This window comes from Colletotrichum destructivum, chromosome 1, assembly GCF_034447905.1.
Source record: "Colletotrichum destructivum chromosome 1, complete sequence".
Taxonomy (NCBI): domain Eukaryota; kingdom Fungi; phylum Ascomycota; class Sordariomycetes; order Glomerellales; family Glomerellaceae; genus Colletotrichum; species Colletotrichum destructivum.
In genome coordinates, this window is record NC_085896.1 from 6770629 (window position 1) to 6786571 (window position 15943).

General features: G+C 51.9%; 2 protein-coding genes across 2 annotated transcripts; both read right to left on the bottom strand.

Annotated features, from left to right (window-relative positions):
• Positions 1–8571: 8571 nt before the first annotated feature.
• Positions 8572–10595, bottom strand: CDEST_02047 (Putative myc-type, basic helix-loop-helix (bHLH) domain-containing protein; the record flags this gene model as incomplete). Its single annotated transcript, XM_062918206.1, has 2 exons — positions 8572–10050; positions 10101–10595. The coding sequence occupies 2 exons, from the start codon at positions 10593–10595 to the stop codon at positions 8572–8574; spliced, it is 1974 nt and encodes a 657-aa protein (XP_062774257.1).
• Positions 10596–11027: 432 nt separating this feature from the next.
• On the bottom strand, positions 11028–14433 carry CDEST_02048 (Putative SPX domain-containing protein). Its single transcript, XM_062918207.1, has 5 exons — positions 13621–14433; positions 13393–13518; positions 13108–13308; positions 12851–13044; positions 11028–12795 (listed from the first exon to the last, which is right to left on the bottom strand). Exons 2-5 carry the CDS (start codon positions 13442–13444, stop codon positions 11872–11874), a joined length of 1371 nt encoding a protein of 456 aa, XP_062774258.1. The 5' UTR covers positions 13445–13518; positions 13621–14433; the 3' UTR covers positions 11028–11871.
• Positions 14434–15943: the final 1510 nt, after the last annotated feature.

Consider the following 15943-nt stretch of genomic DNA (forward strand, 5'->3'; position numbering starts at 1 on the left):
GTTATTCCTAAGCCACCTCATGAGTACTCGAAACTGCCGTTGACCCATACGAAAGAGGCTGAAGAAGCGACGATTTGAGCCGCGAAGGAGCTGCTGACAGAACCGCCGGGCTGCCTTTTTTCCACCCTTATTAATAACCTCCTTTTCTGCTGCAATTTGCCCATAGTTATATGGGCAGCGGCCGACTGCAACAGCGCCAGATACTGCGACTGTTGCGAATAGTTGCGTATTTTTCATGACAGTTGTGAGTTATTTGCGGTTGGATAACGTTATCCAAGTGCTAATGATGGTCCGGAGGACCATTAGGGATTTGTATGGGCAAAGAGGGGTTATGAGCCCTTTCAGGGCGGCAGAATGTCAATCTTATCCAGGTACGGGGCAAATGTGGCATAACTTTGAGTTCATGCAGAGGCGAACCCAGGACATGGAAAATGGGCCTCAAAAAGGCCTAGCGCAGCATTTATTCAGTTTTAGGGTTCATTTCTTATCCAAGTTGCGTTATCCAACTGGCATTTGAAAGTTATCCAAGTTTCCGATCAGGCCCTAAAGCAACTACCAAATAAAGCCATCAAATCCATGCATCTTCAATCGCCAAATAAGTAAATTGAAGGCATTCAGATTTGCTACATTTAATAAGTGTGCCCCTTCTTGATGATGTAAGCAGCCGACTAACTACAGGAACCAATCAGGCTCCAATATTCCGTCTCCACCTTCCCATTCCTCAGTGCCTCACCTCGTCAGCCACCACTTTGCACCACCACCATTAATAATGCCCAACCACGAATTATCACAAACAATGAGATCACTCGATTCTGGCACTTAAAGTGACGGATACCTATCTGGCAGTCTAAGAGTGATTGGGGGACGCAAGGGAGTTATCATTTCCCTACATAAGCTTACTCTTTCCCCGGGCAACCACTGGGTTCTCAACCGAATACATCATCCTCATCATCATCAGCTCCACCACAAATTATCGCCATGTCAACCACGCCCTCATCTTCCCAAGCAAGTGTTATACCTATCACTCAAAACGCCCTCTTTCGCCTTGGATCCTCGAGTCAAGTCGCCACGCAAGTCGCTGCCAGCTTGGCAGCCAACCTTCCACCCAACCCAGCTATCTCAGACCTTGTTACTATCGTCTGGCACAACCGTCGATTTGTCCTTGAAGAGCAACTCGCCAGAAAGGGCAGCAGAGGAAGAAAGACCTGGATCAAGGACCATGAGACTTTCCTCGTTGAACTGACCTCTGCTGGCCTGCCTGGAGCACCCTTTTGGTGCTGCCGTCGTTGTGACTCGCAAAGCAAGCCTGAGTTCTTCTCATCAGCTGCTACAACCTCTGCTGCCGAGCATCTTCGCAAAGTTCGTGGCCTTAGGGTATGGGATACAACTTCTGATGAAGAAGATGGGGAGAAGGCTCCTGATAGCCACTCGAAGAGAAGGAAGATCAGCCATTTCCCCAAAGCGAAAGTAAGCACTATCAAGGACCTATGTTTAGCTATCATTATCGCCAACGACCTCTCATTTAACCACTTCCAAAACGAATACGTACAGCAACTCCTCCGCCAGCACGATTCATCTCTTACTCTTGAAGTGCCATGGGGCAGGACTTTGATGACTGACCATCTCGAGATGGTTTATTGCCGCGGGTTTTCTCGCGTCAAATCAGAGCTGGCTGCCTCTATCTCTGCCGTTCACCTTGGTTTCGATATGTGGACTTCGCCCAACAATTTTGCCTACCTTGCTGCAACCGCCCACTTCCTTGACATCAAGGGCAAGCAGCAGACTCGCCTGTTGGCTTTTACCCAACAAAAAGACGAGCACAGCGGTCTCAACATGTCAATCACGCTCCATGAGGTCATTCAACGATATGAAATTGTCGGCAAGGTCGGTGTTGTTGTCAGCGATAACGCCAGCAACAATGACACCTGTATCTCTCATCTCTTCGCCCGCCTGGATCCCTCCATGGAGACGCACGACCATCAAGCGCGTCGGATGCGTTGCTACGGCCACATTCTCAACCTGGTTGCTCGAGCTCTGCTTTTTGGCAAGGATAGAGACACTTTGGAAGCAGAGTCATACTTCTACCAGTCCATCAACCACCACGACAGGGACCTTGACCTCTGGAGAAGGTCTGGTGCTATTGGCAAGCTTCGCAACATCATCAAGTTTATCCGAGCATCTCCTCAAAGGTCTGAACGATTCCGGAAAGCATCGCGAGAGGTAGACTCTGGCTCCACTTTTGAGCTCTTCCGCCAAGGTACTCGAGAGACCCAGCTCTGCTCGAATAATGATACAAGATGGAATTCTACCTACTTGATGATTGACCGGGCCATTCAGAAACAAGCAGAGTTGGAGACATATATCAACTGGGTTCAGAGCGATGATAACCGTAAGAAAAGAATTCCTGATAGCGACCTACTTTCTCCAGAGGATTGGAAAGTCCTTGCTGAGATACGATGTCTGCTAGAGCCTTTTTATCTTCAGACTAAACGCACTGAGGGTTGGGGGAAAGGAGATGGCCATGGTCGCCTTTGGGAGGTTATGACTGGTATGGAGTACCTCCTGGAGCACCTTGAAGACCGGAAGCTGTTTTATACTTCAGCAAGCAACCTTTCGCCGTCTTCCCTGACAGAAATCGATCTCACGTGTGCAAAAGAAGCACCTCTCTCTCAACCTCAGTCAGGACGTACCTTAAGGTCATCGCGACCTTCCCAACACACTCCATCCCCGCCTCTTCCTTCGTCTCTACTACTGCAACAGGGAGAAGATCAGAGGCGGAAGCCGTCACGATTCGTAACACTTCCTCCGCCGTATCAGGATCACCTTCGCAACTGTGTGGAGCTAGGATGGCAGAAGCTGAATGAGTATTACACTAAGCTTGGTAATTCTCCTTTATTTGCAGCCTCTATTATCCTCCATCCCAGCCTCGGTATCTCATACCTTGAGGCGGTATGGAATGATGGGGAGCAGCTGGTGTGGCTCAGAGATGCAAAGAAGAGTGTGAAGGAGTATTTTGATCGTTGGTATCGTCGGCACCAAGAGTTGCTGCCTGAATCAGCATTTGAGGCTTCAGAAATCTCCCTTCCTGCTTATGAAGATGGTGCTTTCAGGCAATGGGTACAGAGCCGCCGCGGCGTTGAGCCACAGCGTCCTCGTCACGATGAACTCGAAGCCTACCTTCGTCAGGTACCTCAGACTGCTGCTGACCCTGTGAAGTGGTGGCTTGATCACCAGTCCAACTATCCACAACTCAGCAAGCTGGCTATAGACGTCTTCGCTATACCTGCCATGGCCAGCGACTGCGAGAGGGCTTTCAGTACTGCGAAGTTGACCTTGACGACCCAGAGGCAGTCGATGATGCCAGAAACTATGGAGCGACTTCAATTGACGAAGAACTGGCTGAAGAGAGGTGTACTGCCCATTGGAGGGGAGATTGGATGGCATGCATCTTCAAAACAGTGTGAATAGCTTCACTTTGCTGGGTCACGTGCCCCATACATTTGATTTACTGACTTAGTAAACCAACGGAATCAACGAATAATCTATGTTTCGGAAGTCAAATAACCAAACCACAGATCATATTTGATTTGTTTGCTTTGGCGGCAGCGCTGTAGGGTACTTGGACCTCTGGAACGATTCAACTGTTGTGGGCAAGAGAAACTTCCTTGGCTGCTATGGAAAGGCACGTCTGGCAGCTCTGAAAGGGCAGAATATCATTAGTGGGTGGAAGTGGACAGGGTTAGGGCCTGTCTCTGCCAGTTATCCCCTTAGGAATCCTTTGGTGCCTGACAACAGCCCTTCAGCACTAAATCAGCAGCCTCAGAGTAGGCCTGCTGATGACTGGGACTCTCATACGACTATAGTCACGTGGAATACACCAAGGAAGCCAGCTGAGCTCAAGGATCACCTGGACTTATACAGCAAGTTGGATAACAGCAGCAATAGCAACAACAGCACCCAACGGCTGTTATTCAGAAAGGTCCAAAAGGCCTTTGATGATAAGGAATATCAGCTGGGAGCTGCCCAGCTGAAGATCAGCATGATGGAGTCCCAGATGGACAGCATAAGGAAGAGGAAACGTAAGGCAGTTAAGATAGACCCCAACACTAAGTTTGCAAGGATCAAAGACATCCACAGGGCTCGAATTGAGGCTGGCGAAGTCAGCGATGGTCTAGATGAATCCGGCGGTAGTAGAAGCCCTAGTGGAAGTGTTGGCAGCTGTATTGTAGTAGCTGATAATTAGTTGTGTTAATTTCAGCGATTAATAGTTATGTTGTGATGCCTATGATGCGGGGTGACGAATAAGGGGGGTGGACGAATGAGGGGTTGTTGACGTTATCTTTTGGGCTCTCACGTCTTGTCTTTGTCTCCGTCGGGCGACGATGTGCCCTTTTGTTTCCCTTTTCTTGAGTCAGCAGCACTTGCAAGAGGATTTCCATCCACCTTGACTCCTTAATAGTGATAAAAGCAGAATACAAGCATGGGCTGATTCTCTGCGGAGAGGAACCGAATGGACCGTGTGGCTGTTGAATCGACTAAGAAGTTGAAGAGTTGATGGTCCTGCTGGGCGCTGCTACTGTAAGGCTGATTCCGCAAAGTGATGGCGAGCAGCGATGCGCACCTCCCACTTTGCGCCTTGCGCCTCAGAGGTTCACTAGTGCGGTGCGTGCCTCCTTCCCTCGACTTGGAAACTTCGAACTCGATCGGTGGGCCCCTTGGTTGAAAACTCGTCGCATGGGGGCATCGAGCGGCCGCTACCATTGGCCAGTCGACACCTTCCAGCCAATGAGAGCTTGTCGGAGCTCGCTCCTCATCACCCCTCCACCGGAGGGAAACGGGGCATGGGAAAGTGCCAGCGGAACAAGTACCTGTGTCATCCCCTGACATTACGGCGGTGAAATCATCCTTTGCTTGCTTCTGTTCTCGCCGTAGCTTCCTCGATTTTGAGCGTTAGGGCAGAGAGAGTCTAGGGGTTAGCTTCCCGTCATGGCGGATCAAACAGAGCCGGGTATTGTGGCGAATCCGGACCCCCAATTTCCGACGCCAAAGCGTCTGATTCGTGCGGTGAAGCCGACCCGCAAAGAGCCTACGCAAGAACCGAAGAGAATTACTCGAACTACGAAGCGAGCGGCATCAATCGAAGGCCCAGTTCAACGAGCGAGCGACGACAAACGAGGTGGCGATGCTAGGAGCGGAAGCAATGCAAGCAGTGATAGAAGGACGATGCCCCGGAAGGCGTTAGAGTTGCTGGAGGAATATCGCAAAGAGTCCCAATGGCTGAAGGATGCGATCAAGCAGCAGGAAGAGACGATGCGCGACCTGAGCTCGAAGCTGGACGTTACCACGAAGCACATGAACGAAGAAGTGAAGCTGGTCCGCGAGCAACTCGAAATTATCGCCACAAACGCCACACACTTCCCGCCCTTGTCGTACGCCGATGCCACGCGATCAGCCCCGTCTTCCAATCGACCAACCTCCGAACGCTTTCGTCATTCAACACAACGCCGTCCAATTTCTCCGACACGCTGTACTGCACAATCGACACGTCCAACGCCGAAAGCGAAGCCGCCGAAAAAGCGTCGGGTCGGATCAATCCGAACAATGGTAGAGAGCCAGATCGGCACTGGAGAGGGAGGAGCCGCTTCCTGGCGGTGCCGAGCGGTGACGAAGGACCCGAGAAACCCACACCTCCATCAGGATCGCTTGGAGAAACGACGACGAATACGCGATGGTCAAGCGAGTTGTGGAAGCGAACCTGGCATGTGGCGCCCAGGTCCTCCAAGAAGAAACCTACCCGATCCGAGTGGACAGCGTCAATCGCACAGCTGTACTAAACGAGGACGGAGACATTCGCCCCGGAGCAGCTGAGACTTTTGGCTCAGAGAACGACGCCTCAACTGCGAAGATAGCGTGGCCCAGGTCTCGTACCGGCAAAAATACCCGGAGTCCTTGTTCCGCCTCTTCTGGCATCCGGCGCTGCTTTAGTACTTGGCCAATGCTCCGCTCCGCTCCGCGAGCGTCTCGGAGAAGAATGAAGAGCGGCGCTTCTATTTCCGTCCACATTTTTACCCATATTCTTCTTTTTCTTTGGCTCCAGGACAAATTATTAGTCTTGATCCGCAATGATCACTGAAGCATCCGTCTAGAAGACACCAGAAGCGCGATGCTCCACCCTCATTGGTGCCGCCTAGGTGCCCGCCCTGACTTCGCATTCACAGGCTTCGCCAAAGAGATGTAAACGCCTCCTGTGGGGTTCGATACATTGTCTGTTAAGAAAGCGAAGTGTTGGATGACAGTAATGCGATACTGTTGTGCAAAGAATAGAGTGCTCTATACGTTGTTGACATAGAGGTTGACAACCAATCGAGCAGGAAAAGGAGAGTCCGGTAGTATTTTAACATTGTTAGACGGGACTCGCTGGGAATGGAAACGTTACGCTGAAAGCGATCTGTTCGACCGGAAGTATTGCCACCAAATCCGTTCCATAATGTCACCCACCCTGTTTGTGCCGCAAGATAAGAGCGCGCTCAAAATGAGACGAGCTAATGCTGAGAGGAAACGAGCATGCCAACGTTCGCATGGATACGGTAGGAGACTTTACTGGGTGCTATCAACTACGAAATGACAAATGTCCGTTGACATCTTACATCATTTCTTAACCATAAGTCAAAGCACCCACATTTCGGCCACCCCCACATTTCGGCCACCCAAAAATGCCTCATTTCCCCTCAACACCATGACTACCCTCTAACTTCAAACAAATACAACATTTACAGATCTTATCCGAATGGCTTCATTTTTTGCAAATACCTTTGTCTATACCTAATGGTCGAATATACCGAAGATGAGATCAATCAGGCTGTTGAAGCCATCAGCAACGGCATGAGCCTAAGGAAGGCAGCACTTGAGTATGGGATCCCTAGGACAACCCTTCAGTATCGACTCCATGGAACCCAGGGTAGGGCAGCTGCTTTTGCTGACCTTCAGAGGCTTTCTCCTGCTCAGGAGGCTAAGCTGGCTGAATGGGTGCGGATTCAGCATGCCCTTGGGCTCCCTCCTTCACATCAACAGGTCAAGGAGTTCGCTGGACGTATCCTTCATGCAATGGGGGATACCCAGCCTGTAGGAAGAGGCTGGGTACAGGCCTTTATAAGGAGGAATCCATCAGTCAAGGTCCAGAGAAGTCGCTCTATCGATTCTAGACGTGTTAATGGGGCATCTACTGAGGTCATCAGGGACTGGTTCAAGCATCTCGCCATACCAGAGATCATCAGCATTAAACCAGCCAACAGATACAACATGGATGAGACTGGTATCCTTGAGGGCCAGGGCTCTAATGGGCTGGTGCTGGGCATGTCTGAGACGAAGTCTGTTCGCAAGAAACAGCCTGGATCAAGGGCATGGGTATCCATCATTGAATGCATCTCTGCCCTGGGCCATGTTCTGAATCCCCTCGTTATATATAAGGGCAAGGCAGTCCAGCAACAGTGGTTTCCCCTGGACCTTGGCCCTTATGAAGGATGGCAATTCACTGCAACAGATAATGGATGGACTTCAGATGCTACTGCAGTTGAATGGCTGCAGAAGGTCTTCATCCCTCAGACCCTTCCTCAGGGCAAGGAGGTCAGGCTGCTGATCATGGATGGACATGGGAGTCACACAACGACTGACTTTATGTGGTTATGCTATATAAACAACATCCATCTCTTGTTCTTACCGCCACATACCTCCCATGTCCTCCAGCCACTTGATCAGTCAGTCTTTAGCCCTGTTAAGGCAGCCTATAGGAAGGAGCTTGGATACCTTAGTCAGTGGAATGATTCAACTGTTGTAGGCAAGAGGAACTTTATAGGCTGTTATCAGAAGGCTCGTACTGCAGGTATGACGATGCAGAACATCAGAAGTGGTTGGAAATGGACAGGGTTATGGCCTGTCTCTATGGCGAAGCCTCTGATGAGCTCCCTCCTACTCCCAACAACACCAAAGCCATCAGCATCGTCAGATCAGGTCAGCAAAGGGCAGTCTGGAGGCAAGGAAGCTGAGGGATGGGCATCTGCGTCATCTGCAGTGGCATGGTCAACGCCAAGGAAGATGAAGGATCTGGCTGGCCAACTGAAGCTATTCACAGAGCTAGATAATGATGCCTCTACTCAACGCCTCCTCTTCATGAAGGTGAAAAAAGGCTTCAGCGAGCAGGCATATAACCTGGCTACTGCCCAGCATAAGCTGGAGCTCCTGCAGGCCCAAGTCACCAATACTGCAGCAAGGAAAAGAAGGGCAGTCCAGATCGACCCAAACACCAAGTTCGCCAATATCAAGGACATCCAGAAGGCTCAGATCGAGGCAGGCGAAAAAGAGGATATCACAGATAAGTCCAGCGAGGCTGATTTACCTAGTGAGGCTGAAAGCTGTATTGTGGTGGCATCTAGGCGAAGTCAATAATTAATTGAACATACTGGTGTTGGTGGGAATGCCCTCATCTAAGGTGGCCGAAATGTGGGGGTGGCCGAAATGTGGGTGCTTTGACTTACCTGTTTAGTTGCCTTATCACGAGAACAGCCCTAAGCCTTTCTATATGCCTAACTCGGCCCCGACGGTGTTTTTTTCGCACTGATGTCTCCCGAGCCCCAACTTATTCTCCGCCTCTACAGCCCTTTTGTTGGCGTCGGCGACTTCCTTCTTCAGCTGTTTGATGTATCCGAGCGCCAGCTCAACAATGTTGGCCTTACTATTCGATGCCCCCCCTACCCTAACACTCTTGTTTGTTTTCTCGTCATTTTCGCCATTCATGGAATCGTCTAGTGCGTGCGGCAACAAGCTTGCCATGTCTTCTAAGCCCAGGTTGAATCGGTTCCGTCGGCCTTGCTCTGCAAGCTTGTGGGAGGCACGTTTCAACGTGAGGTTGGTTGACATCTCACTCGGATACGTCACACCAGGCACTGTGTTGCCTTCCAGGATGTTCTGATAGTTCGACTTCGAGGCCAACAAATCAGTTACCGTGTCCTGCGCAGAGTACCCTCCAGGCGTCCCAGGCAAGAGCGGCTTGATGCTGGGAGATGACCTTTGCTTGAGGGCAGACGAGGCATGGACTGGAGAAACGCTTGTCCTTCTGCTTTTACTTCCTCTATCCAAAAAATGGGGCATTCCTCCCGCTGCAATACCTGTCGACCCGGCTGCAGCATTGGGGCTTGCGCTTGCTGCGGTGGCAGTAAGCTTTTCGACTGCTGGCGGACCAAGCGACTGCATTGAAGAGGACATTACTGATCTAGGATCTGTTCGTGATTGAATCGGCGTTGCCATGTCTAAATCTGAATGCTCAAAACTTGAAGAAAAGTTCACGGACTCGGGTAGCTCGGAGAACTTCATGTGCTTTAATCCCCTCAGCTCTTGAGCATTCGACCGTGTTGAGTTGTTTGCACTGGAGGCGGTGAGCTTTATGAGAGTAGCCGGAGCTGAAGGAGATGGCTCTCCATGAACGTCAGCTGGTATTGTAGGATAGGATTGGGGCTGAGGCTGAGGTTGAATGAACAGTGATCTGTTCTGATGTTCCGGCTGTGGAAAAAGCGGCGGTGACATATTTGACATGTTTTTGGCCAAAATCGAAGGATTTCCAGACTTTCCACCTCTCGTTAGTGCTGTCTCTTGACTTTCTGGCGTCTGGCCCAATTCATCCTCGTTCGCTTTTCGCGTCTCGGAGAAGACCTGCAAGAGTGTAGACGTGGCTCTCTCACGCCGAGGCGTTAAAGTAGGTGAATGCTGCACACGGGCCTTCGCCGTTGCCCTTGAGGTATTGGTGTCGCAAGCCTTCACTGGCAATTCTGCAACTGGAAGCTGCGCAATCGTCGTCTCAACAGCCATTTCGTCTTGGAGGTCATAAGCTGAAGAGGACAGCAATTGGTCATACAAGAGCCCCTGGTCGCTTTGCGCATTCGATGCTGGCGAAATGAGGGGGAAGAAATTTACGGTGTGAACAGTGAGCCCGCTGGCACTCATCTGAGAACAAGGAACCGTCGAAGTCCCTGCTGGTGTTCCTAGCGAGGTTGAGGCCATCTTAGAAGTCAGCTTAAAATACATGATAGGTCAAGTAAACGAACTCCTACGTTATGCTGCTCCTCATTTCGTTGACACGTAATGCCGAACGTATAATCTTCGCTCTGGCCAGAAGAGTAGATGAGGTCGCTGGCGGGCAACATCTCGAAGTGTTGGTGCGTCGTGAAGACGGGTTGTGGTTGATTAACATAATGAGCAACATGTTGCTCCTGTCTCTGACTTTGTTGCAGCAGATACGGTGTCGAGGCACCGGTTTCCGTGACATGTTCTCTAGGCGACAATGGCCAGTACAGCTGGGACAGTATGGCGGAGTTGGCGGTTTCTACATCCATAGATGTGTCTGTTTCTCCCATCCGCGTATTGGACTGCTTTCCACTGGCCTGGTATACCATCACGGACCCATCTTCGACCACGTTGTCGTGCAAAGTTGATAGCATAGGGTCGTTCTGATATTCCGTTCCGTTTGTGTCGAAGAATTGTTGAAAGTACTCATCAAGATTTTGCGCCGAGGCCGACTCTTGGAGGTTCCAAAAAGCGGCATCCATCGTTGCTATATCGATTTTTCGGGCTGCAAAATCTTGGTTTCCTTAATGTGATACTAACAGTCTCAAAAAGCCGTTTTATGTTTTTTCAACGGCAATTTTCCTAGACCCAAGCCAAATGCTCTGGGCTATAGAATGCCTGTTTGATAGAGACAGTTGTGGGAAGATTTCGGTGCGGGGGTAGTCTGAGGTGTAAATTTCGTCGGGGGAGATACTGATCGCCGTTTGTCGCCAGGTCGTGTTCGAGATCCGTAATGGGCGCTGGAGTGTTCATATACAGATTGCAGAGCGCTGTTCATTGCAATAAATATCTTCGGAGACAATTGAATTTTGCGTCGCGAAGCAACGAGGAAATCGACAAGGGGAGACGGATGCCACCACGCCTGCCTCTTACTGGTAGGTCACTAATTATCTACCATACGTATTGGTGGGCCCAGGCTCCCAAGTTTGTCCAGGATGCCGCAGAGACCAAACAAGAACGGTCCACTCACTAATTAGAACAAGTTGTCAGGTGTGGGTAAGCACACCCATCGGTTGCCAAGAGTCGGTTGTGCACCACGGTCCAGATCGTCAGCAGATCGTAGCACAGTCCCAGGACCGGTCTAACCCCGGTCTCTCTCAAAAACACACTCACACCCTCGTCTAGAACTGTACCGAATGATTCTAATATGGAACTGCTGCCTAATGTGGGAACATATCCGTTCGCTCATTGCCCGAAAATGCTCGCCTTCACTTCCAAGGGCCGTCAGACAAATGTTTGTGTTCTTCTTTTTACTCGGACGGTGTAAAGAGCTGTGTTCAAGGGTACAACCCAGGAGCCCGCCCATACGTCGGTGCGGGGCGAATATCACGCCCATCGAAGGGGAAAACAGCCCCGGGTCTAGTTTGCCATCCGACTCCATCCCAATGTGTGTATCGAACGGGTCTCAACTTTCAAACGCTTGCACCATCTCGTATAGAGCACTCTCTCCCGGTGCGGATTCCATCCTTTCATCTTCGAATTCACTGCCCCGCTAGTCGTTGACACACTGTAAGTTAGTCCAGTGAACGGGAACGGGTACAGCCGAGACATTTCTCGTCGAGGTCAGAACGGAGCAGAGGTGGAAGGCGAGGGAATTTTCTCTAGGTTGTCGAAATATCCTCACTTCGCTCCAAAGTCCCACAATGTCAAAAACGTCGACGCCCTTCCTCCCACTCTTCTGGTTCGGCGCACCGGTAGCTGATGCAATCAATCAATGCGACAAACACGATGCAGCCGAACAAACCAAAAGTAGGGGCGCTACGCCGCGCTCCCCACCACCACGATCAGCAGCATGCCGTTGAGGACGCAGGCCGCGAAGAAGCTGCTGTAAACAAACACGCGCGGCCAGACGCCCACGTCGTCGTGCCGGCAGAGCGACATGCCCAGGGCAAGGCATACGCTGAATAAACTGGCGACGACGCCGACCGTGATACCAACGTCGACCTCGGCCCGGATCTTGTGGCGGCCCGTTGAGATGAGAATGATGGTCACAAAGAGCAGTAGAAAGGACACGCCAAAACAACCAAAGGTGCCGTAAACCAGAGCGCGCTCGCGGTACCTTCTGACCTGTTGCTCGTTGAGGCTCGGCAAATTGGCGTAGTGCGTGGCATATCCCACCGTGGGCATGCCATCAGAGCTGGCATATTCGTCGTCGGCGGTATCCGTCCCAAGGGGTGAAATGCCGCCGTAGCTCTCCAAGAACGGGTCACTGCCCAGCAGCCGCTGTCTCTCAGGGTCCTGCCGTCGCGAAAACCATCTCCTAGCATGGCAGAAGGGTGCCGCCATGATCGCTCGCATCGAGTCCAGACCGGGGAAGCTCATGTTGTCGGCGGGGTTGATGTAGATGGCGTACTCGTCCTCCTGCTCACCTGCTTCGCTTCCATAGTCGTACTCGTTCCAGTAGTGTTGCTGCTGCTGCCGGACGGGCTGGCAGGGCTGCCACTGCGTAGGCGAAACCGGCGAGAAAAACTCTTCCGATGTAGATCCTCGGCACGTAGACACCTGCTCATCCGAAGAAGGCGAGCTAGGCCCGCTCAACTGAGGGGTGGAAGCGCGTAAAGTGTTAAGCAGTTCCTCGTAACGGGCCTGAATGTTGTTCAGGCCTCGTCGGGTGAAGCTTTTGGGTTTGGCAAGAACGTTTTCGCGGAACCGCACACTGAGCGTGGGAGATCCTGTCCATTTCTTGATAAAGTTTCAGCACTAGGTCTGCAGCAAGCCGTGATGGGGCGCAACATACCTTGTACTTCTTCGTGATCTTCCGGAAGGCCGTGATTTGAGCATTGATGAAGTGGGCAAGCGCAAGAGTTTCCTCTCCACAACGAAGCAGGCCCCTCTCGTACTTGGCAAACCGACGGTGCTGCTTGAGTGAGACTCGGTCGCCTTCCTCGGCGCACGTGACAATTAGCTTCTGGACGTGGTCGGATATATGTTCTAGATGTCCTGGTTAGCCGGTCGAACCCGACGTTGCACTTCTCTTCGAGACGGGACACTTACGGAGTCGCCGCGAGATCTCGTCTGCCTTGCTGGACACGAAAAGGTTGACCCGGTCATGCTGCTGGCAGAGCTCGTCATAGAGGTTGTCTTCGAACCGCTGAAGGGCGGCATCTTGGTGGCCGGGGATGGCGATTGCTGTGGCCTGGTCGCGGCTTGTGTGAACTTTGATCTCGTGCTTGAGCGAATTGTAGTCGACGTTGTCTGTTGAAGAATTCACCAGTTGGCCTGGACGCGCACTTCACGTGCAAACCGGGAATCCGGGTCTGCATTGACGGGAGAACCCACGTAGACTCCATTCTGGAACGGATTCCTGCTCGAGCTGCTCGCCGTATTTCATAGCCTTGGGGTCTCGCTCGAGGGAGATTGTCACCGATTGCGTGGGAAGGAAAGTCGGAAGGCGCGGTGCGGGTGCTATGCGAACCGTCGGGATAAGTACAGAGACGAGGAACTGAACTTTGCTGTTGTATTGGAAGAGGTCTTGGGCGACGAGAAGTTATCCGGGGAAAGACGTACCGAGGCCTAATTACATGGAGACTCGGAAGATAATGGCCAGAACTAGGCGCGCTTGCCTTGATCGAAAAGTGGCCGGGACACAATGGGATACGACAAGACGTAGCGGTAGCACAACGTGCAACGACCTTGAGCAGCCGGACTCCTAACCTAAGCGACCACAATCAGGTTGACTGGGCAAGACTTGACGGGCCTCGGTTTAGTGCCTGCAGACATCATGATTCTTGGCTCGCAAGTATCCGCTCGCAGGGCGTTAGCATGTTGACACAGCTATCGAGCCGCGAGTAGGCATAGAGGGGATTCGGGGCAATGAAAGCACTACGGAACAGAACGTGCCAGCACACTGCGTGTGGAGGCGCTTTTGACCCAGTTGTTGTGCGCGCCTGCGAGGGGCATGTGCCCACTCGAACGAAGCCTGCGGTTGCCTCCTCCTGGGTACCTCCTTCGTGGGACAACGACAGCCCGGGCGACTCACGGATGTCGAGTTGAAGCGATTGATGGACGACAACGTCGCAAGGCCATCTGGCCGTAGGCGATGATGCGGATTGCGTGCGGATTGGCAAAGAGTGCGAGAGGCGAGGTGGACGGTCACCCTTAACATTTCGGATGCGGTCGCAGCACGCGGCGATTTGCAAACTCAGGCATAGAGGTTGAAATCGGAGTTGAGCGTGAAAGTGAGAGCGAGAGTGCGAGATGCGAGATGCGAGATGGGGGAGTGGCGGGTCCAACTCGCTCCTTTTCCCAAGACCGAAACCAAGTACGAGGTGCTTCTGCAGCCATCGATGCTGCATTTTCGGTGCTGTTTTCTGTAAAAGGTGCAGCTCAGCAGGTATTCTGGACCCGCCCTATTTCAGTTGGGTCTCTCCAAGGTATTAGAGACTCTCTTGCTGAGTCTCGCAATTGCCCAATCATCATGCGGGTGCAACTGGAGGGGGCTTGAGCTGAGTGAGTATGACAAGGTGCTGAGTGCTGAGTAAGAATTCGCTAAGTCTGAATGACGTCGACTTAGCCAACTGGGCCATGAGCAAGACCTCAGTAATCAAGTATTGTAGCTCATACTCGCCTACCCTCAGTAAACAATCAATCGCCTGTCTCCATTCTCCTCTCCACTAGGAATGCGTTGCAATGGTAACCACCATGCTCTTTCGTCCAGGGCCCTGCTCCCCGGCTTGGGCCCGCGGCGAGCTGGCTGCAAACCTCCACTTGATTCCTGGAGTGGACCGGCAAATGCCTGCTCTCGTATTTCCCACGTGCGAAATCTATTGGCTTCATCCATCGATGGTCTCTAGCGCTCTCCCAATGATGCAAAGGTGCCGCCGAAGTACATTATCGACCATGGCGATAGGGGGTTTTGACGTCGTTGCTACGGCGCTTTGCTGCCGATAGGGTCGCTTTGTCCTCTTGCCATCAAGACGAGCAGAACACCAAGCCGCTGTCCAGGAGTAAATGACAGCAGAGCCAAACAGACGTCTCGGATCTCAGACTTTTCACCTCGGACCATGTACTCTACCGAGCAGCAACGGCCTGCCTCATTTAGACCTAATGAAGGATTCAGATACGGATTGGAGCGGCAAACAATACATCTGCTACGCCATCTTGCCCCTATTGATCGCCTGCAGAGTTGCGGTCCTCGAGGATCTGGCAAAATGCTTCGTTATCGGCTAGGAGGTCCTGTCGAACCGAGGCTCTGGCCCTGTGGTCATGTGGCGTCCCCACAGCATCTGCAAATGCCGTAGTTGGCAATTCTGCAATGAGGCAAATATCCCATCGGGTGCGAATGGACGTAAGTACATCTAAACCCACAAAAGGCCCAACTTTCTCCTTACTAATTCAGCGTCGACTGATTATGACTGGTTGAAAGATACCGCCGGCCAGTCGTTATTAGCTTACTCCACACAAAAAATGCACCGACGTCCATTCGCACACCATGAGATAGCACCAACGTCCGACGACCCCAACGACCCACAGACGTGCGAATTTAGAGTGGGAAAGCAATTAGGAGTATGGTATTCACATGCGTGCTAGGGCTGTATCTGCGCAGAGTCTATGACGGCCCTGCGACGGGTAGCGTCGCATCCTTCACTGTAGCCACAGCTTCAGTGGGTATGGTGTGCGGAAGAAGAGGGTCGTGGCCCCCATGTCCCACTCTACGGGTTTCAAAGATGGGCACGCGATTCTCTTCCCAATTCGTCACCGAGAGCCCCGCTGGAAGGTCTTCCAACAGAAGCAACAGGCATCCCACCCCATTAAACCAATGGTGGAAGGGGGCAGCGGATGCTGTTTACGGAACCTGATCGCTTGCACGAAACGGGTATTGTTGGTTGCA